The sequence below is a fragment of the Protopterus annectens genome, chromosome 8.part0, assembly GCF_019279795.1.
Source record: "Protopterus annectens isolate FY-2018-M chromosome 8.part0, PAN1.0, whole genome shotgun sequence".
Lineage (NCBI taxonomy): Eukaryota > Metazoa > Chordata > Ceratodontiformes > Protopteridae > Protopterus > Protopterus annectens.
In genome coordinates, this window is record NC_056741.1 from 1,964,204,406 (window position 1) to 1,964,228,440 (window position 24,035).

A 24,035-nucleotide genomic window follows, 5' to 3' on the forward strand; every position below is an offset into this window, starting at 1 on the left:
TTCGAAGCTTCAAGCGGCAAATGAGATATGGGTAGCTACCGCTAGGCATGATGGGATAGAGTCTAGCCTCAAGCCAGTAAAAAGCTCTCGAGCTATAGTACACGGCCTACTCAGAGCCGAGGTTCAGCTCCGAACCCAACCAGCAAGAACGAAGGCGAGATGGGGACAACATAATATTTGAAGTTGTCTAATATTTAGTGTCCCTGTCGTCAGCTAACTACACTAAAGGCCTCATTCACAACCAACTTCAGTCTTTGAAAGCCTCATCACTAAAGATTAATCCATAAGTCTTATTTACATACTCAATTCCTAATACCAATAAGGCAGTGAGAAATTCTAATAAAATACTATTCTTTACCTTTTAATGGACACATCCAAATCTTTAAGGCAATCAACTATCGTGCTTCTGTGCCTCTGAACAGCATTATGATCAGTCTGTACAGTCTTTAACAAGGATGTTAAAGCCACATATCTGAAACAAACAATTAAGGTACATGTTACTTACCCACTAAGAAATACACAATTTAAAGCACTTATGCGTTGATTACTGCTAAAGATCTTCTCATCAATGGGCACAAACAACTCACACTCATGAAAGTTTGCAAAAAAAGATAAAAGTACAGTTTTGTACCTACCATAAATGTAGATGTCCGATAGACATGCAACTGCAGTCATAACATGTGGGTTGTCCTGCCTCAGGCAGCCCTCGGTCGGCCGGATTCCAAAGTCTGGGTCCGACGTCGGCTGATGTTGCATTTCTCTCCGACGTCAGAGCGGCTGGAGTACATAAGCATCAGCAGACGCCATTTTCTTCAGTGTTTCTTGCCCCAGATGCCAGGTGCCCTCCAAGGAAGGCTGTAATCAAATTGGAAGACAAAAACAGGATTCCAAACAAATACAAGAGCAATAAAACAAATACACCATAACAGATATCCCCAGCTAAGAGTAAGGGGGATAGGAGTGGACCCTAGGCATAGAGGGGTATGGAGGGAGGGAAAACCCGACTGCAGTTGCATGTCTATCGGACATCTACATTTATGGTAGGTACAAAACTGTACTATGTCCTTCAAGAATGCAACTGCAGTCATAACATGTGGGTAGAATACCATAGCTTAGCTGGGGGAGGAGGTATGCTCTAGGAAAGAGATGGTGTGGCAATCAAACCCTGCAGGACTGCCGAAGCAAAGCCTGCTCTGGATCTGGAATATAGAGGGAGATTGTAGTGTTTGGAGAATGTATGCACGGAGCTCCATGTAGCAGCTTCTAGAATATCCTTTGTACGCACCCCTCTTAAAAATGCTGTGGAGGTGGCTGTAGCTCTGGTGGAATGTGGTCTGACATAGGCTGGAACAGTCTTCCCATGAAAGGAATAACAGAATCTGATGCAATGTCCAATCCATTTAGAAATAGTCTGTTTTGAAATTGCTTTTCCTTGGACTGCAGGGGCGTAAGCTACAAAAAGCTGTTCAGACTTCCTACTGGCCTTGGTTCTGTCCAGGTAGTATCGAAGTTGTCTATGAATGTCCAAGGTATGCAAAAGCCTTTCCCCCTTATTCTCAGGATTGGGGAAGAAAGCAGGCAGATAAATGGCTTGATTTAGAGAAACCCTAGATACCACCTTTGGCATAAAAGTAGGGTTGGTCCTTAATGAAACCCTGTCTCTGTGGAAAATAATAAAGGGTGGTATTGCCTTTAGGGCCTGTAGCTCCAAAACCCTTCTTGCTGAAGTAATTGCCAACAGGAAAGCTGTTTTCCATGAGAGAAATTGCAAGTCAACTGAAGCTGCTGGCTCAAAAGGAGGTAGAGTCAGTTTTTCTAAGACAAAATTGAGGTCCCAGGCTGGCACTGGGGCCTTTCTTGGTGGCTTAATGTTCTTGATTCCCCTGAGGAATTGTCTTAGTAAGGGGTGAGAGAAAACAGGAGGATCAGTGTTGTATCTAGCTGAAATAGCAGATGCATGTATCTTTATGGAAGAATATGAGAGGCCGTTCTTTAACATATCTGCCAAATATTCCAAGATGAGTGGGATGTTCAGTAATGATGCATCATGTCCCTTGCTGGTATTCCAATTGCTGAATCTTTTCCACTTTGCTAAGTAAACCTTTCTGGTGGATGGTCTTGAGCCTCTGTTAGTATCCGCTGAACTTCCTTGGAGAGAGATAAGCTGAAGTTATTTATGGGATCTCCCAGGCTGTTAGCTGCAGTGTCTGAAGGTTTGGATGCAGTGTTTCGAAATTGTGTTGAGTCAAAAGTAGAGGCCACTGAGGGAGGGCCCACCTCCTGGTGTGACATATGCTCCGTAGTAGTGGGTACCAGTGTTGTCTTGGCCAATCCGGAGCTATTATGATTCCCTTGGGCTTCTCTGCTTTGATCTTTAATAATACTGAGGTCATCAGTGGCAGAGGTGGGAATGCATAGATTGCTAGGGAGTTCCAGTTGAATGAAAGGGCATCTGTTATCCAAGCCTGTGGATGGTATGTCCTTGTGCAAAATTTTGGTAGAAGATGATAGAGGTGAGAGGCAAATAGGTTCACTTCTGGCTTGCCCCATGTCGAAGCGAGTTGTCTGAAAGCCTTCGGATGTAACCTCCACTCGTGTGGATCTGTGAAATTCCTGCATAGGCTGTCCGCCAACACATTGTCTTTTCCTGGAACAAACTGGGATTGTAACTGGATGTTTAGACTCAGTGATTTCTCCCAAAGCTGCATTGTCAGTCTGCAAAGGGGGTAAGAGTGGGTGCCCCCCTGCTTGTTTATGTACCACATCACAGTGGTGTTGTCTGTCCGTATCATTAAATGGCCTTGCTGGAGTTGGTGTTGAAAAGCCTCGATAGCATGCATTACTGCCAGCATTTCCTTTTGGTTTATATGCAGATGTGTTTCCTTTGGAGACCATTGTCCTTGTATACACCTGCCTTCCATGTGCCCCATCCAAGGTCTGAGGCGTCTGTAGTCATGGTCTGTGTTACCTGTGGTTTTTTGAATGACGTACCTGTGTTTTCCTGGCTCACCGAGGCCCACCATAGGAATTCCTTTTGTAGGCATGGAATGAGTGGTATGATTGTCTCCAAGTTGTTGCTGTGTTGAGACCAAATGCTTTTTAGGTACCACTGAAGCTTTCTCATGTGTAGTTTTGCTAATGGAACCAGTAGAATGCAGGATGCCATGTAACCCAGGGCCTGTAGGAATCTCCTTGCAGTCATCTGGGTGAGTTTTGCTAAACCTTTGAAGTACTGAGTTAACTTATCTTGCTTGTCTTCTGTCAGGTAAGCCATCTGAGAGGCTGTGTCTAGTTTGGCTCCTAAGAAGATTATTTGCTGGGATGGCTGCAGTCTTGACTTTTGGAAGTTGACTGTGTATCCCAGAGCTTGAAGTAATCGTATGACATAATCCAGGTTTTTTGTCAACATCAATTTGTCGTCCGCTTGCATGAGGCAGTCGTCCAGGTACGGGTAAATTTGTATACCCTGGAGCCTGCAATGAGCAATTACTGAAGCCAGGCATTTTGTAAATACTCTGGGCGCAGTAGATAAGCCAAATGGCAATGCTGAGAATTGATAATGCTCTGGCCCTGCAAGAAATCTGAGGTATCTTCTGCAGCTGTGTCTGATAGGGACATGCAGGTATGCCTCCTTGAGGTCCAGAGTAATCAGCCACGACTCCTTGCCCAGCATAGGAAGGAGTTGCTGTAGAGTCAGCATTTTAAACTTTGGTACTATGAGAAAGGTGTTTAATGCGGACAAGTCCAGTATTGGTCTCCATTGAGATTCCTTTCCTGGAACAAGGAACAGTCTTGAGTAAAACCCCTGTTCTTGTTGTGGAACTCTTTCTATTGCTTTCATTCGAGTCAGCAGAGTGATTTGCTTGATAGCCTCTGCCCTTTGATGTTGTGGTAGATTTGGCATGACTTGTTTTCTTGGTAAGATATGAAAATGAAACCTGTACCCTCGGTCTATAATGTCCAAAATCCATTTGTCCTTTGTTAGTCTGTGCCAGTTTTCTGCAAACAGAGATAATTTCCCGCCCAAGGGAGCTTCTAGTTGTTCCCTGGTAGGCGGTAGTAGAGGAAAGTCATTGAGTTTGTGGTTGTTGGGCAGGTGAAACCCCTGCGTCACTTCTTTGGTTTCCTAGCTGCCATTGTCGTCCCCTGTAAGGGCCTCTGTATTGGCCTCTTCCTCGGCCACATCTGTTCTTACCCCCTTTGAAACTTTTCTGGATTAGGAAAGGACCAGTTTTTTGAAGGCCAATTCCTACTGAATCTGGGGGGGTTGAACCTGGAGGAAATCTTTCACAGTCTGAACCGATTTTGCTTTTTCTTCGATGGTCTTTAACACATCCTTAGCATTTGCACCAAAAAGCTTGTTCTTTTCCAAAGGTGCATTCAGAAGTTTTGCTTTTACATGATCTGGTAGAGGTTGATCTTTTAACCAAGCATGTCTACGCATCACTGCCCCTGTCATAGCTGCCCTACATGAAGCTTCCAGTGCATCATATCCACACTGCAGGAAGTGATTGCTTACTTGCTGAGTGTTATGTACAGCTTCCTGCAAAGTCTTCCTGTCTAAAGGATCAGGAGAAGCTAATGTTTTTTGTAAATCTTCTAAGAGATAATCCTGATATTGGAACATATGAAAAAGGCAATTTAAAGCTCTCATAGATAAGGTAGTGGATGTGTAAACCTTTTTACCCCATCTCTCTAAAGACCTTGCTTCCCTGTTGGAGGGCAAAGGATTTTTTGAGGTGGAGGCTGAAACTCCTTTAGGCCCCTGTGAAATAGTTTCCAAATCAACAGTATGGGCCCTGAATAAATGGGAATGAGTTTCTGGGACCCTGTAATACCTGTCTGGCTTGGCTGGAGCAGGAGGAAGAGAATTGGGTAGCACTAGAATCAGAATACAAATCATCCAGAACATCAAGTACAGGAGGAATAGCTAAGGGCCTGTGCTGAGGCTTCTTAAGGAAAGTCCTAAGGCGTTTCCTAGAATCAGAATATTCCTGACCCTGCCACTTGAAATGTTCCCTCATGGTGTGCAGAACTTCCCCAAAAGAAATATCCTCAGGAGGGGAGGCCGAAGGTATGGAATCTTCTGCATCCGAGTCCTCACAGGTCTGGAAGAGCTCTTCCTGGCTATCAGAGTGGACAGAGCCCTCAGAGTCTTCATCAGAAGGAGAAGGGTCAGAGGGTTCAACCCGGGGCCTTTTATCAGGAGGAGGCTGGGATGTTCTCTCAGGTTGGGCCTGTGAACCTCTGATCATGGAAATTAAATCAGCAGCCATGGACATAATTTGTGTCTCCGGAGTCGGCTGAGGTAAGGATTTGGAAGCAATATGCTTTGTTTTGCTGGCTGCCTTAGCCCTAGTGTAGGCCTTAATAGACATGGCCATAGGAGGGCCTGGCAGCTCCACGTGCAGGAGTGACCTTGTCTACAGCAATGGTCTCGGGCATTTCCTCGGTTTCGGTATCCGGAGGAAAGTCTATAACTGGCGTCGGAGTAATGTCTGGAATCGGAGTTGTCGGTAATGCGGTGTCTTCGGTTCGGAGCGGTGGAGAGACCGTCTCAGAGGGAACCAGAGCACTCGCGCTAGGTTTTGGCGTGGAGTCGGAGGTAGACGCAGGCCGAGAATGTCGGTCCCGGTCTTTTCACTTTTTGGGAGTTTGCGATGTCGGAAGATCCGACGGCATGGTGTAAGCAAATTTATCGCTGAAAAAATCTTCAGCGAACTCCGCCCGGCGCCTGAGTGTGTGCTTGTTGAAGCGAGCACAGGCTACACAGGCCGAGACGTCGTGGTCTGGGCCCAGGCAAGGGAGGCAGTAAGAGTGAAAATCCTTATGAGGTATTTGTTTACCACAAAAAAGACAATTGTTAACTTTTTCAGTAATTTCTGACATCGGCTGAGGCAAGAAAAGGTCCCCAACAGGGTACTTAGCTTTTTTGATGACTTCGGAAACGAAGAATACAGGAGCTGACCGACCGGCACTTGCGAACTGCTTCTGCTTTGGGCACCGCGCGGCAAGAAAGACTGAAGAAAATGGCGTCGGCTGATGCTTATGTGCTCCAGCCGCTCTGAAATGCGACATCAGCCGACGTCGGACCCAGACTTTGGAATCCAGCCGACCGAGGGCTGCCTGAGGCAGGACAACCCACATGTTATGACTGCAGTTGCATTCTTTAAGGACATCAGGCTCTTACTGTATTATATGATATACAAGATAACATTCATAGGCCTTTCACTATGTATATCATCTCCACAAATGATAATTCGGAAATATCTGCATGCCTCTGCCCATATACACCATGATGCAAAGTGTTACCTGTACAAGCCTGAGCATCCCAAGTATCAACAAAGGTTCAACCCCATGCCACTAACTAATGTGCAACATCTTAAAATAATGAATTAGCGAAGCTTTAACATCTGCAATACTAAATAAGTAGTACATAAGTACATACTTGCTTCACCTTAAAGTAAACTTCAAAAATCAAAACAGCAGAGAGATATAAATCCACAAAGAGATGGAGGGAAGGTTCCTCAGATGTCTCACGGAGGGTCCTCTTAGCTCTAGTGGCATACAGGGATGAAGCCCTGACTATGCACAAGGCAACTCAAGATCTATTTGCAACTCTGGTGACTGATAGAGCTGGCATGTAGGATTGGATGCAGATGTGTTGATGTGGACAAGCTGATCATCATAGCACTGATGGAGATCAGGCCTTAGAACTACCGATGGGCCAAATGTGAGGGATGGCTAGGGAAGCATAATTGCTCTTGGGTCCATAGTAGAGCCTGTCCTAATAAATCACACCTCACTGTTCGCCCAGCATACATAAGCAACATCGTGTTGCAGGGGTAGGGCATAAGGAAAGCATTTTTGCATGCATAGAATAATGCTGCAGACATCCACTCCCCTCCACCCTTCTTCCAGGATGCCACTATTCACTCTCCCACTGCACTTTGCAGGGTGTTTTCATCTGGAGTATAGTACCGGGCTAACTCTATTCTTCATCCTGATCCCCCCTCCCAAAAGCATCTCCCAAACAAAGAAGCAAGCATTGGGACTTGGGTCAGACTGATATAAGGGGTGCCTAGCAGTTGACGGTCAAGCCATAGCAGCAGAAAAAAAAGTGGGCTGATTTACAGATCAATTGAATTGTACGACAGCACAGCTGTGTCAGTAAAGTACAGTTGTGCAGGAACTTCCCATAACCAATAGATGTTTGAACAGCTCACTGTTGCAGTATTGCTGACATCTGGAAAGTACACTGCCAGAGTACCATACATTTGGCTAGTTTACAAAACTTGGACACATTCCTCTCAATCAGTATGAGTGACCTACTGCCCAAGCACAACACTATTTTGGTTGCATATAAGGGACGTACGGGCTCTAAAATCCTCAGTGTTTTCTTGCCTCAAGAGAATATTTCTCTGAGACTAGTACTCGTAAAAATCACAAATTTAGAGGGATAAAGAGGGAATATGGTATGTGTAAGGGTCTACCTCAGTGAGAGAAAGAAAGTAAGAAAACATAGGGAAAGGACACAGGGTACAGTTGCTGCAATACTTATCTATTCAAACATCTACTGTTAGAACAAGTTCTTGTACAACTGTACTATGTTCTTCATTAGATAACTGTTGTAGTACTGCTGACAACTGTGAAGATTCCCAAAACTTTTATGTTATCTGAGAGGAGGTTTTGAGTTGCATAACTGGGGTCCAGTATCCCTTGTAAAATGGCTATCAGAAAATCAGCTCTGGCCATTGAAAGAGCAACCTTTTATTTTAATACCTTTATTAAAACATCACATGCACATTCACAAAAAAGAAACCAAAACAGACCATATTAAACATGTTTTAGACATTATACATTACATAGGTTTTCTTTTTTGTAAACGATTAGCATTCATTTCAACATTACATAAATTGCTTAAGTCCTGCATTCTCTTAATCTTCACTCCTCAACCTGAACATATTCTGCATGCATTTTCCCACCAATTCCATTTATTTCTATGTAATTTGATCCTTCTCTTTTATAAAGATCCTACCGTAACTTCCTTTACAATATTCAGTATTTCAACTACAACTGGTTAAGATTTTGATTTCCATTTCTAATGCTTGTTTTTTAGCAGCCAATACCATTATGCTTAGAAAGGCTTTACTATGTCCAGGCAGTTCAGATGGGGGTTCAGGTACCTAGGCAGCAAGGCATTTCCCTGTGGTACATTTGGTTGGGGACACAAAGCTGAAATGACACTCACCTACAAAGAAATATGATTCTGTTCTAGACTCAAATAAAAACACTAGCAGAATTGGTCTTCCACTTAGCATTTCCCTATCCCTTTCTCTTAGTCAATACTCTTGACAGCAATCTCTGGTACGGAAGGAGATCTCTACTTGCAGTCCAAATTTCTATTTGGTCGCATTCCGTTTTACTCTCTCCCTCTCCAGTTATTTGCTCCCAATACTTACGTTCTTTTACCAATTTTCTCCAGTGAATTCCAGACCCCTCTTGCCTATTTTCTATACACCTACTTGTAGTCACCCCTTGGCAAAATCTTTCTCAATTTCCATGTTGGCTTAGTTCTTAGAATACTTTCTACTACTTTATGAATATTATATTCTGTATAGTTTTTGTCATTCTCCTTAAGGGTCCACATCCAAAATACTACAGTCTCCTCATCTGTCAACCCCACCCCACCCCCATTTCCACTCATTAGTTACACTACATATTACGTGCACATATTTTGTTTTTAACAATCATTCTCTCCATCATCCCATATTTATTAATATAATTCAATACTCTCTGCCTTTGTCTGCACCTATGAAAGCCATTTACGTTTTATAGCATGGGCAGAGTAGCCACAATGACAGAAAACTATAACTCTCACCTATTATACATGGCAGTTTTTTTGAATGTGCATTTCCAGCTTTCAGGTTACATGCACACATTTTATGCACTTGCTTATTCTCATCTCCATTTGAATTAAGGGAAGCCTTGTAGCTTATCAGTGGGAGTGGTAAGCACAAGGTAGCCTATCTATCACAAGAGGAGTTATTCCTGGCCCAGAAATTGTAGTTTATTGGCCGTTTGGACAGTTTTACCATCCCTCTCAACTTTCCGGTTTAAAAGCCCGCATTTGCACATGTTTCCTGCCTTTTCTGTAACTAGTCTAGTCCAGATACAGACTTGCTGTATCCAGGACTGCTTGTAAGCTTCAGAGCGGTGCCAGAGACAGCTCTTCAATTTTTCCCTTAGATCTACTAATTCTCTCCTCTCCTGCACTTATAATAGCTTATTAGTCTAGCACTTTACCAGACTTCTTGTAGCAATTATTGTAGCACACAAAAGTGCTACCAGCACTACACGTTTTACAAGGAAACCACTTCAATACTTATCAATGCCCACCCCTCCAGGAATGTCTAAAGGTCAGTTCCCTGTGCTTTCTCCCATTAACCTGATGAACTTGGGCTTCCTGAGGCAATGTAGCAACTGCCTCATGTACACAGACGACCCTCTCCTCTTACCTTCCAACACTTAGACTTGCGAGAGATGCACTTGTATATGCAAACTGGAAGCCACGCACTCTCCAGCCAAGACCGGAATAGCTGGTCAAGAGGAGAAGGTCAACACTTGCGCCACACCACATGGAAAACACAGCCTCCAGAACACACACCAGCAATGCCTTCACATAAAAACACAAACCACACACCCACCTTTGCGGAGGCTCTCAATAAAAATCTACCCAAGCACCAGAGACCTCCAAGGCAAAAACGCACTCGACCACCACAACAAAACACTAACCAAGAGACACACAACTCTCCTCAACAGTGTGCCAACTCAACCAAAACCCCTAAGGCAAAACCACATGCTCAACACACTAATCATAGGTGACTTGATAGTGAGGCACACAGATGTCCCACTCACTAGGTTGAATAAGGAGAAAGTAACAGTCAGCTGCCTGTCAGCTGCCAGGATCCGACACAACGCACGCACTCGGGTCCCTCAACAATAGGTACAAATATGACTGTCATTGTACATGCGGGTGTGAATGACCTGTGACCTACCTCCCTGGACTACATGCAGAGACATGGAGGAGCTCTCGGTTATGCAGCCCAGGCGGGTATGACCCTAGCCCTCAGCAGCATCCTACCATCACCCAGAATGATACCACAGTAGAAGCAGAAAATGACTGATTTCAACAATTGGCTAAGTTTCTGTTGTCATTCTAAGGGAATCCAGTATCTGTCTGCTTGGGATGACATGACTGACAGACCTCAATGCTTTTCCAGAGATGGTCTGCATCTGTCACCCCTGTGCTTCCGGATACTGGGCAAGGCTCTTGCAACACCCTATAGTGCCTTTTTTAGGCGGTGTTCCAAAGACCAAATTACCACAGTAACAGCTACAAACAGATGCAATCTGAGGGTCATGCTGCTCAATGCTAGAAGTCTAAATCTCAAATGCACTCACTCTAAGCACTCCTTAACATGGAGAACATCGACATTTGTGCTGTAACAGAGACCTGGTTCAAGGCAGAAGAAAGCACGCCTGCACTACTATGCTGTACCTGATTCCACATCTTTCAGTCCCAGAACTTGGAATGAAGCTCCAAAGGTGGTGGTGTTTCCATATTCATATAGGATGCGCACACCTCCAGACAGGCAGCCCAACACAGGTGCAGCTAATATTGGGTAAGACAGCAATTCAGGTCATAGCCTCCTATAGGTCCCTAACCATGACCCAAGACTCGCACTCCATGTTCCTAAGCACCCTGGAGAATATTAGTGTCCAACCTAACACACTCTTACTAGGCGACTTCAACAACCCCTCTATTAACTGGGTAAACTACTCCTGTACCAATACACTTGCCCAACATTTCCTGGAGTTCATTAATTCCAATACCCTGGACCAGCTCGTTCTTACCCCCACTAGAGATAGTAACATCCTTGACCTGGTTATTACTAACATGGGTGACCACTGCTCTACACCAGTAGCTAGCTCCTCCCTGTTTAGATCCGACCACAAACTAATCACCTTGGAAATCCACATCCGTCCCCCCCCACCCCCGCAAAGGTAACCACCATGAAAAACTTCTCCAAAACTAACTCTGGGTTCCTAAAAAAGTACAGTTTTGTACCTACCATAAATGTAGATGTTAGAGTGCTAATACAGCTGCAGTAATCACATATGGGTTTCTCTGCCATCAGGCGGTCCCTCGGTCGGCCGAATTCCAAAGTCTTGGTCCGGCGTCGGTTGTTGTCGCCTTCTTCCATGACGTCAGTGCGACAGGGGTATATAAATCACAGCCGATGCCATATTCTTCAGTCTTTCTTGCCCCAGATGTCAGGTGCCCCCAAAAGGAAGGCAATAGATACATTTATATATATATATATATATATATATATATATATATATATATATATATATATATATGTAATATATACAAACAATGCAGTGTTATCAAAAAAGAGTAGTTGCAAGCAAATACACCATAGGAGGATAACCCAAAATAGGTTGTATGAGGAGGTGTTAGCCACTAGTCCTGTACCGAGAGGGGAAGGAGGGAGGGAAGCCTGTACTGCAGCTGTATTAGCACTCGAACATCTACATTTATGGTAGGTACAAAACTGTACTATGTTCATTGTGCATACAGCTGCAGTAATCACATATGGGTAGAATCCCAAAGCTACCCACAGGGTGGTAGGCACTAGGTAGAACTGGGATGAGCCAGAATGCCCTGCAACACAGCAGTAGCAAAGCCTGCTCTAGTTTTGGAATATAAAGGCAGGTGGTAGTGTTTTGTGAAGGTATGTACAGAACTCCAAGTGGCTGCCTCCAAGATATCTTTGGTAGGAACTCCTCTGAGGAAGGCTGTAGAGGTAGCTGTGGCCCTGGTGGAGTGTGGTCTGATGCCTACAGGGACAGATTTCCCATGATAGGATTAACAAAATCGTATGCAGTGGCCTATCCATTTAGAGATTGTCTGTTTGGTAACAGGCTTCCCCTTGAGCTCCTACAGCATAAGACACAAAGAGTTGTTGTGATTTCCTGAAAGGCTTTGTTCTGTCCAAATAGTAACGTAGCTGTCTATGGATGTCTAAGGAATGTAGCAGCCTTTCCCCTTTGTTTTGAGGATTGGGGTAAAAGGTAGGTAAGTGTATAGCTTGATTTAAAGCTACCCTGGATACCACTTTAGGCATAAATGACGGGTTGGTTCGAAGGGAAACCCTGTCCTGATGGAAGATAAGAAAGGGCTGCACAGTCATGAGGGCTTAATGTTCCGAAACCCTACGAGCTGAGGTAATGGCCAGAAGGAAAGCTGTTTTCCAGGACAAGTATTGTAAATCTGTTGAGGCAGCTGGTTCAAAGGGAGGCAATGTTAATTTTTCTAGAATGTAATTAAGATCCCAGGCTAGCACTGGTTGTTTCCTTGGTGGTCTTATATTCTTAGCCCCTCTGAGGAATTGCCTTAAAAGTGGGTGAGAGAATAACGGTGGATCCGTGTTGAATTCTGCAGAAATGGCTGAGGCATGGATTTTTATGGAGGAAAATGAAAGTCCACTGTGCAGCAGCTCAGCTAGATACTGTAATACCTGAGGCAAATTCAGTTTTCTAGGATCTTGGCCTTTTTTCTCATTCCAAGAGCAAAACCGTTTCCATTTTGCTGAGCAAGTCTTCCGAGTAGATGGCCTTCTGGCCTCCAGAATGACATCCTGCACCTCTTTGGAGAGTAGGGTCTGCTGAGGTGTTAAGGAATTTTCCATGCAGCAAGATTGAGTGTTTTCAGCTGACTGTGAAGAGTTTTGTAGCTGTGCTGAGTCAGCAGAAGAGGCATTAGAGGTAGAGGCCAGGGAGGAGTATGTGTTAGGCTCCTTAGGAGTGGGTACCAGTGCTGTCTTGGCCAGTCTGGAGCAATCAGTATCATCTTCGGTCTGTCTGCTCTTGCTTTCAGGAGCACCTTGGGTAGAAGAGGCAGAGGTGGGAAAGCGTACACTGTCCATGCTGTCCAACTTGAATGAAAGGGCGTCCACCCTCCAGGCCTTTGGATGAAAAGTCTTTGAGCAAAACTTTTCCAGTTGATGGTTCCTGTGGGAGGCGAAGAGATCTATGTCTGGCCTTCCCCATGCTTGGATTATCTTTGTAAACACCTGTGGATGTAGTTTCCATTCGTGTGGATCTGTCATATTTCTGCTTAAATTGTCTGCCAGAGTGTTTTCCAAACCTGGCAAGTACTGTGCTTGAAGTTCGATTTGCCATTCCAGAGCAAAGTTCCAAAGTGTCATGGCTAGTCTGCACAGGGGATATGAATGTGTTCCTCCTTGTTTGTTTATGTACCACATTACTGTGGTGTTGTCTGTTCTTATCAATAATTGTCCTGGGTGCAGGAGGTCCTTGAATGCTGTAATTGCATTTATTACTGCTAGCATTTCTTTTTGATTGATGTGAGGGTGCTTTTCCTTTTGGGACCATTTGCCCTGAATGCACCTGCCTGTCATGTGTGCCCCCCAGGCGTAATCTGAGGCGTCTGTTGTGATGACTTGATTTGCTTGAGGTTTGCAGAATGGGAGGCCTGTATTTGTTTGACATGCTTGGGCCCACCATAGAAATTCCTTTTGCAAACATGGTATTATTGTTTCCAAATTTTGGCTGTGTTGAGACCATAGGTTTTTTAGGTACCACTGAAGTTTTCTCATATGCAACTTTGCACATGGGATTAAAAGAATGCAAGATGCCATGAAGCCCAGAGCCTGCAGGATTTTCCTTGCAGTAAGCCTGGTACAATTTGCTAGTGTTTTGAAGTACTGTGTTAGTTGCCCTTGTTTTTCTGGCGTAAGATAGGCCATCTGGGTGTTTGTGTCCAAGTTGGCACCCAGGAAAGTTATTTTCTGAGATGGTGTTAGCCTGGATTTCTCTTTGTTGATTGTGTATCCCAGAGAATTCAGTAACCGTGTTGCATAAGCCAGATGTTCCAGAAGTGTGTGCTTGCTGTCCGCTTGGATCAGGCAGTCGTCCAAATAAGGGTAAATTTGTATCCCTTGAAGTCTGCAGTAGGCAATTACTGATGCCAGGCATTTCGTGAATACTCTGGGCGCAGTAGATAAGCCAAAGGGCAATACAGAGAATTGATAGTGGATTGAACCTGCAAGAAATCTGAGGCATCTTCTGCAGCTTTGTCTGATTGGGACATGCAGGTATGCCTCCTTGAGGTCCAATGTTACCAGCCAAAACTCCTTGCCCAGCATGGGAAGAAGTTGCTGTAATGTGAGCATCTTGAATTTTGGTACGAGTAGAAATGTGTTTAGGATGGATAAGTCCAAAATGGGTCTCCAGTCGGTTCCTTTTCTTGGTACCAGGAAAAGTCTGGAATAAAAACCTTGACCTTGTTCGTGAGTAGGAACCTCTTGAATGGCTTTCATATCCATGAGTTTTGTAATTTGTATTTGTGCCTCTGCCCTTTGATTGTGTGGCAGGTTTGGCATGCCTCTCATTTTTGGAAGAGTGTGAAAATGAAATCTGTAGCCTCTATTTATTATGTCCAGGATCCATTTGTCTGCTGTGATGATGTGCCAATTTCCTGAAAATAGTGCCAGCTTTCCTCCCAAGGGAGCTGCCAGCTGAGATTTGCTTGGCATGAAAAGGAGGAAGTCATTGGGTTTGCTTTCTGTATTGTTGTGCACTGTCTTCGCCACCTCTTGGTGCTTGAGTTTGCCATTGTCTGCCTCTATATGATCCTTGAGATTGCCCTCTGCCACTTGAGCGCCTGTATCTACCTCTCTGGGGCTTGTCTATGGCTGGAAAGGACCAATTTTTTGAAGGCCAATTTCTGCTAAAACGAGGTGGCTGTACCTGTAGAAAAGCTTTGACAGTTTGCATAGATTTAGCTTTTTCTTCCATTTTCCATAGTATCTCCTCAGTATTAGTACCAAATAGCACATCCTTTTGTAAAGGAGCATCTAGTAGTTTAGCTTTAACATGATCACGCAAGTTTTGTTCCCTAAGCCAGGCATGTCTACGAATGACTGCTCCTGTAGCAGTAGCTCTACTTGAGGCCTCTAAGGCATCATAACCACATTGTAAGGTGCGTTTACCCACTTGTTCTGCACTATGCTTCATATCCTGCAATTCCTTCAAATCTGGTTGTTCAGGTAGAGACATTTTGTTTCTTAACTGTGATAGCAGAAACTGTTGGTATTTAAGCATATGGAACTGACAATTTAAGGCCCTCATGGCTAGGGTGGCCGAGGTGTATACCTATTTCCCCCCACCTTTCTAAGGATCTAGATTCTCTATCGGAAGGTAGTGGATTCTTGGCAGTAGAGGCCTTCATTCCCTTGGGGCCTTGAGAAATGGTTTCAGGGTCAGCATTATGGCTTTTGAAAATAAAGTGGTGAGAGTTAGGGACTCTGTAGTACCTATCAGGTTTGACTGGTGCAGGAGGCAGGGAATCCGGGTTAAGACAAGCCTCAGAGTATACCATCAAAAATGTCCAGGACAGGAGGTATAGCCAGAGGCCTGTGTTGAGGTAACAAAAGAAATTCCCTAAGCCTTTTCTTGGAATCAGAAAAGTCTTGGCCTTCCCAATGGAAGTGTTCCCTCAAGGTGTGCAAGGTCTCCCCCAAAAGAAAAATCCTCAGGGGGAGACACAGAAGGAATGGACTGTTCTGCATCAGAATCTTCATAAGGGGAATACGAGTGTTCCTCCACATCCGAATGTTCTGAGAAAATGGAGCCCTGTTCAGAAGAGGGAGAGTCTTCCTCCACTCTGGGTCTCTTTGTCTGGAGGGGGTTGGGAACCCCTGATATAGGAAATTAAATCCTCAGCCATTTTAAGCATCTGCTTTTTAGGCATGGAGCCTGGGGATGGGCCCTGTGCAACAGGCCTCTTGGGATGCATGGCTGATTTGGACTTAGTGAAGGCCTTAATGGAAAAGGAAGAGGAGGGCCTAAATACACCTTGGGTGGAAGTGGACCTGTCCACATTAGGAGGCTCAACACTCACTGTGGATTCGGTGATTGTAGTCTGAGTAAGGGCCGAGGTACCAGCGGTCTCGGGTACAGAAGACACCACCAAGGAAGTGTCGTCGGTAGTCAGGGACTGCATAGGCGTCTCGCTGAGAACTGGACCACGTGTAGCCAGTTTTGGCGTGGTGTCGGTGGAGACCGCGGACCTCGCATGTCGGTCCTTGTCCTTTCATTTTTTGGACAAAACGGTAGTCGGAGTATCCGAAGACATTTTATAATCAAAGGCTTTACCAAAATAATGTTGGGCAAACTCCGCCCGACGCTTAATAGTGCATTTATTGAAGGTAGCGCAAAAGCGACAGCCCGAGACGTCGTGGTCTGGGCCTAAGCAAGGTATGCAGAGGGAATGGAAATCCTTATGCGGTATTTGCTTCCCCACAAGAAATACAATTGTTAACTTTGTCTGACATCGGTCTGAGGCAAGAAAAGTTTCCCCAACGGGGTACTTAGCTTTAATGAAGACTTCGGTTTCTGATTTTGTTGTAAATTCAGGAGCTGGCCGACGGGCACTTGCGAACTGCTTCTGCTTCGGGCACCGCACGGCAAAAAAGACTGGAGAATATGGCGTCGGCTGTGATTTATATACCCCTGTCGCACTGACATCAGGGAAGAAGGCGACAACAACCGACGCCGGACCAAGACTTTGTAATTCGGCCGACCGAGGGACCGCCTGACAGCAGAGAACCCGTATGTGATTACTGCAGCTGTATGCACGATGAACATCAGATGTGGCTAACTTCACGGCACCCATGGAGAATAGCTGCGTGACCGCAGAATCATACACCAATGCACTTTATGAACACAAATGCATGGATCTCACCCATACCCAACAGAACCAAGATGCTCTCCTCCAAAAAAAGGAAGCCAATCTGGTGGTCCCCTGCCATAAACAAACTCTACAACAGGGGGAGGAAAATGAAGCGGCAGAAACTGATGCGGAATAAGGTGAAGTCCCAAAACTGGAAAAACACCCTTATCAGCCTTAATAAAAAGTCGAGATCCTTCGTCAAATCCTCTAAAGCTAGCTATGAAAACAGAATTGCAGCAGATAGTAAAGACAACCACAAGGCCTTCTATAGTTACATAAAGAATCTCCATGGCAATACCCAGATTTGCTCTGAGCTACAGCACAAGGGAAGGAGATCTCTACTTGCAGTCCACATTTCTATTTGGTCTCATTTCGTTTTACTGTCTTTCCCTCTCCAGTTATTTGCTCCCAATACTTTGGTTCCTTTACCAATTTTCTCCAGTGAATTCCAGGCCGCTCTTGCCTATTTTCTATACACCTACTTGTAGTCACCCCTTGGCAAAATCTTTTTCTATTCCCATGTTGGCTTAGTTCTTAGAATACTTTCTACTACTTTATGAATATTATATTCTGTATAGTTTTTGTCATTCTCCTTAAGGGTCAACATCCAAAATCCTAGTGTCTCCTCATCTGTCAACCCCCACCACCAGTTTCCACTCATTAGTTGCACTATATATTACGTGCACATATTTTGTTTTTAACAATCATTCTCTCCATCATCCCATATTTATTAATATAATTCAATACTCTCTGCATTTTTGTCTGCACCTATGAAACCTCCTATACCAAGCCAACAGATATTGCCAGTATACTGTCCAACAGATTCAGTGCCAACTTTACTCCCCCTCCCCAAAGGACCAATCACAATACCAGAAGATTGCCAGGCACCCAGTATTACTGCTGCACAGGTTAAAACGGCACTGTCCATGGCCAAGAATACAGCTTCTATGGGACCTGACAATATCCCTAGTTGTGTTCTACATAAACTACAGAGTGAACTGGCACCTCACCTGTTGTGTGCCCTGTTCAATCCCAGCCTCACCTCAGTCTTTGTCCCTACCAAATGGCACACTGCTACAGTCATCCCTCTCCACAAAGGAGGAGGAGCGACTACAGACCCTGGGAACTATCGTCCCATTAGCCTGATGAGTGTGACATGCAAAACTATGAAACGCATCATCATGGACCTAACAAACAAGGATATAGGGAATCTCCAAACTCTAGAACTCACACAGTTTGATTTTGTGAAGGGCATATCATGCCTGCTCAACTTGGTCGACTTTTTTGAGTCAGTCATCAGAGCTGTGGATGAAGGCAAGGTGGTTCATACAACATAACTTGATCTGCCCAAGGCTTTTGATACTATTCCTCACTCAGGAATCACAGAAAAACTCACTAAGCTTGGCATCAACCCCTATATCACTAGGTGGGTTGCAAAGGGGCTCACAGAGAGAACCCACAGTGTGAAAGTAGCTGACTCCAAGTCAGACTGGCGACTAGTCACTAGTGGAGTCCAACAGGGTTTGGGTCCTGGGTCCTCTCCTGTTTCGTATCTACTTCTCTGAAGTCCAGGCCAACACAAAGGGACTATGGCTGACAGTTCGCAGACGACTGCAAGTTGGGAGCTATTATTAACTCCCCAAGTGATGTTGACATCCTACAGAATGGCCTCACTTAGACCAACAACTGGTATCAGAACTATGGACTTAAGCTCAATGCCAAAAATATGTGTAGTCATCCCCTTTGGGAAAATCTCGGTTCCCATGAATTACCACATTGATAGTAGTCCACTGAATACAGAAGGTGTTTTAAGAGATCTGGGAACACAGGTTGACAGCAACCCCTCTCATGACCACCACATTGCCACTATGGTCAGAAAGTCCTTCTACGTGGCACATCTCATTACTAAGGGCTTTGCATCCAGGAAGAAAGAGGTCATTGTCTCCCTCTACTCTTCCCTCATTAGGCCAATCATAGAATACAATACCCCATTTGGCATGTACCTCACTAGACACCTGCAACAACTGGACAGGCCGCAAAAGTACCTCACAAAGAGGATCCTAGGCCTGAAACGCATCCTATATGGACAAACTCAAAAAAACTCCAACTATTCTCTGTATCATATCGCCTACTTAGAGGCAATCTCTGCTTGACCTACAAAGCCATGTCTGACCCAGCTTTGTTAGAAATGCTACATCTAAAGAAATCCCAATCCCTCCGCACCACACGCTCCAGAGACTTCAACCTCATTGCCACAATTAACTGAACATGCTGGAGGGACAGGTTCATAACCCAGAGACTGCCCATGCTATGGAACAGACTTTTCATACATGTCAAGCAGAACACCTCGCTGACCCCTCTGCAACAGAAGTCTTGATGAGTGGATGGGAAACAGAAAATTTACCCCGGGGATACCTCCAGTGGCTTTACTCGACAGAGGCATTGGGAACTAAGGTTGGGTGGCACTATGCCAGGGTAATCCTATGGGTAAGTCTTGTAAAGGCCCCAGGGCCATTAGCCTAGTACACACCTATGAACATTTTTCCAGACATTTTGCTTCAATGAAAACACTCCACTACAAAGATTTCCAGAACCTCCACTTCTTATCTTACAACAAAAGCACACATCTATGTACATTTTTAAAAACACTTACTCCTCCAAAAAGGTGCAGCTGACCCTAAGCAACAACTGCATGCACAGTTATTACTTATTCTAAAATTAAAGTTAGCCATGCTAAAGAGCATGACAAAGCCTTTATTCCCAACCTACACTGATTGCTACATGCAATTTTATCTGCATTCCCCTTCCACATGTGAAAAACAGCTGATATTAACTTTTAGTCCTAAGAAAAAGTGCACTGACTACCTTTCAATAAATAAATAAAATTGCGCAGTGTAAAACTAAATGCAATAAATAATTAAGGCTGATGGGACGGCATCTACTTATATAAGTTATTCACCTGCAACAGTTTCAAACGGTCACTGAACTGTTTGCCAATGTACTTTGAAATATTAATTTTACCATACCCCAAACATTCTTCTCAGCATAGAATGTTCACAGGACTCTACAGACCGCTCGTTTCCAAAGCAGTTGCTACTGAGAAAGCAAAAACAGCCAGTAACTTTGCAGATGCTTAAAAGATTTCAACTCCCAACACTTTGCAGACTTATAAAGGTTAACTGCTTGTACCTATACATTTGTCTGCCAGCGACAGCACTGGAAAAAGTGTACAAGAAAATATTATTTCTGTGACTTTCATCTTTTTGTCTTATTTTCAAAAATGTTTCTTTAAATAAAAGCCCTTGTCCACAGCTTAAACAAAGGACATTAATCTAGATAGTCACTCCTGTAAAAATGGGAGATTATCTTAATTCAATATACACACACACATATATATATATATATATATATATATATATATGGATTAATATATTTTTCTATTCCACACTGAAGCAGCTGAAGATCACAACATTATATTAACTTTAACTTGCTTCTTTCCAGTTTTTCTTGTATTGTATCCAAGGACTGGATACGTTATAAACTAAAAATGCTCTTTCGTGCTTTAATATCTTTAGCGTATGCAGCAGTTGCATTTTAAATTCCTCTGCCTGCACCCAATACAAACCTCATTTTCAAAACAACATGCAATTTCATTAAATTTATATACAGATATTACTACGAATAAAACTGTTTTACTCACAGTCATATCTTCAGCCCCTTAAGTTATGATGACATCTTAACTCGAAACACTAATGACAACGTGGAGAATATGCTTTACAGTTCACCTACTAGTTTAACATTCAACAAAATTCCTATATTTCAAAGTCAGTTTTTGGAAAAAACATACTTCACATATGTAATCCTATATGCAATGGAAGTGATGCTTTAGTCTCCCATTTGTTCAAAAATTTCACAGTGGTGCTCGTCTTCCTGATCATCTCCATCTCTCAACATCAGTGTCTGGTTCAAATTCAAGGTACTCCCAAATTCTAACAGTTTCTAAGCCTGTTCCTGTCTGAAGGATCTTCCTTTGGAACAATGGAAAAGGTTTTACTAACAAAGCCTCTCTATGGACTTTGGTATTACCACAAGAATGAGCAGCAGAGTCTCCTTGGGCTTGCTGGATCACTCTCTGCTGTCTGATTACTATTAGTTCCTCCTTAGCCTGTTCTGAATCCAAAAATAATGTGGATTTGCCAAGAAAAAGATTCTAAAAACAGCTGGCTACAGTAGCTTGAATCTCCACCTGCCATTCTACATTCTCTGACTACTGGGATAAACTTGTTTCTCGTCTGCTTGGTGTACAGCATTTTTTAATATACTCTGCAGTCCCCAATTTTTTAATGCTTTTCTTTGTGATAATTTTGTCAGGGATAACTTTTTCTGCCGGTATGATGACATCTTAACTAATATAGATCTTGGCCTGCTGGGAACACAAATACCATGTGCCTTTTCAATTGACAAATCCTAACGTGGAATTCCAAGTCTAGTTGCTTACTTGTGCCTTCATAAAATTAACAGCATCTGTTATATCCAGTTTCTCTAATACAGCAGAAAATCTCAGTTCTCTCTGCATGTGCGGTCTTCTAATTATTTTTGAAACAATCTTCCTGAGAAGCTTCATGTGCAGCCAGCCTTTTCTTCATCTTCTGATTTTTGCAATTTTATCAGCTCTCCTGAATAACTTATTAAAGCTTCCTAAAATTTTCCCAGCCTTTTATTTGAATGCATATATCCTTTCGCGTTTCACTTATTTTAAAAACCTCTGAGTGCATCAGAGTTATCTAAATTAATGGAAGCTATCTACTGTAACAAAGCTTAACTTGAAACAAAAGTTAAGTAATTAAAGTCATATCAGTGTTGCCTTGTTTTCATACTGGATTAACCTTTGGGTTATTGGATCCAAGCAACTCCGACCTCAGCGCCTTTCAGAAGCTTTGCATCTAGGGCTCTGACTTCTCCCCTACCCATAATTCCCACGGTTCCCCCAAAATATCTCAGACTGAGTTTGCCTGCTCACATCAGACAAAAAGGTGCCTGGGTAAGGTTCATCTGTTCAAAAGGAGATGCAGATGACAATTTAGACACAGGGACGGAAGAAGGGATGTTGAACTGGAAAAAAAAAAAAAACAAGACAATATGGATCTAGTGTTATGGTAAGTACGCAGCTTTCAAATCGGATGTTCTATTTTCATCCTGTTCAACCTTTGCATCAGATTGCCAAGCTATCAAAAACACCTAGGTGGTATTCGAGGAAGTATGCTCCGGAAAATGGTGGAGCCAAAAGATGTACAGGATCTGGACTGCACTTCCAGATTGCAGTGAGACAACATTGTGAAAAGTAGGCCAAGTATGCTGCAGTACAAATTTCATCAACAGGAACTCTGCCATAAAGACAGTAGAAGTAGCTAGTGCCATTGTAGAATGAGCCTTTGGTTTGTTGGTTAATGATAGACTCAGCTTCTTGTAAACAAACATTACACAATTCGACGGCCAGCTACGAGCTGTCTTTTGATGCACTTAAGCCAATTTTTGCTTTAGAAAAAGCTGATTACATTTTAAAAACCCTTGATTCTATGCAAGTTGTCAACAAACATCTAGTAAATTTAAGTATACTCTTCCTTGTTGGAGAACTTTGGGAAAAACACTGGCAGACCGATAGTCTCACTGAGGTTCTTTTCAGATGCCACCTTTGGAAGAAAATTGGGATTTGTTCTTAAGAACACCCTCTGTCCTTGTGGAAGGCCACATATGGAGATTTACTGGATAATGCTTGCAATTCTGAAATTTCTCTCATAAAAGAGACAATCATGAGACAGTGAGCACTTTCCAAGAAAAATATTTTAAATCCAATGTGGCTGCAACCTCAAAAGGTACTTGAGTTAAGGCCTGAAGCATGATAGTAACGTCCTACAGAGAAAATGGATCCCTAAAAGAAAATCTCAACAGGAAGGTTCCCTTCAGAAAGGCTTCTGGAATCTTTAGGTAAGTAATGGGAGTTTGACTCTATCCAATGTGAAAATTTGAAATTCCATGAACGTTACCCCTGACAGTTGAAAAACTGGAGCCTTCTTGGAAGAGATCCAAAATGAAGTCCAGAATAGACAGAAGATGTTCTGAAAAAGAATCTGCTCCCTCAGAAGAAGCAAAGATGGTAAACCTTTTCCAATTGCCAAGATAAACCTTTCTAATATTTGGCTTTTTTGAGGCTGATAAAACGTCGACCACTGAAGCCAACAACCTGCCATCGCTGGCAACCATGAGAATTTGGGGGGTGGGGGCTGTCCACAGCAGCAGCCTCTTGGTTAAAAACCTGAGATTTCGAAGATCTTCTCACCTCAGCTTTCTGATTCCTGGAAAAGGTTTTTTGAGGGTTGGAGAAGCAGATTCAGATGGAAGACAACATTCTACTGTTCTATTTTCTCCTGCTGAGAGTCTCTTAAACCACTGGTCCAAAAAGCGTCAAACCACCAAACAAGGCATTAATAAAGGATGTCTTGAAGCCTTCTGCAAAGTAACATAACCGCATCCAGGAATGCCAATGGATGACAATGCTGATGCCTGCTGCTCTACCCATACAATCGGCTGCACTAGAAAGCAAATGCATGTTTACATTAGACACGGACTGTAGGGTAGACAGCTCAGACTCCAGTAACTTCAGGATGTCCTCAGGCAAGTTATCCAAGAGGAACATGAGCTCTGTGTCAGGTCCTCCAGCAAGTGTGTTATATGGGCAAGGTAGTTCAGCGCTTTAAGTGCAAAAGTTCTTGAAGTGTATGTCTGTATCCAAACCTAATCCCTTGGACACCATTAGGGGGATGGAGAGATGTAGTCTTCTTAGAGTTCTTTATTTGTGGCTGCCACAACAATCATAGCAACTACCAGGGAACCCTAGCTCCAGTGTATCCTTTTTTTGGGGCAACTGAGATCTTTTCTGGTTTTCTCAGAACCAGCTCTGCCACATCAGGATCCTTCTAGGCCTACTATGCTACCTGGTCTATGAGGTCATCAGTGGGCAGGACCACCCAACAAGAGGTAAAAGAACCTACCTCAAATGCCTCAAGGGACACAGATGCTTTAGAAGAGTGTGTATTAGTGGACCAAACCCCCTCATTGTTTCATCAGTTCAAGAATATCATCAAAGGTGATGTCTTGCAGAGGGGAACATGGGGACCTTTTCCAGTCATCTAAGTCTTTGTCTTCCGTGACC

General features: G+C 43.6%; 1 protein-coding gene across 1 annotated transcript in view; it reads right to left on the reverse strand.

Annotated features, from left to right (window-relative positions):
* Window positions 1-24,035, reverse strand: part of AP1G1 (adaptor related protein complex 1 subunit gamma 1) — a 4,036,072-nt gene that overhangs the window by 1,608,749 nt on the left and 2,403,288 nt on the right. The window contains exon 16 of the mRNA XM_044079548.1: window positions 359-472. Within this exon, the coding sequence (XP_043935483.1) occupies window positions 359-472 (114 nt within the window). The remainder of the gene's footprint in view (window positions 1-358; window positions 473-24,035) is intronic.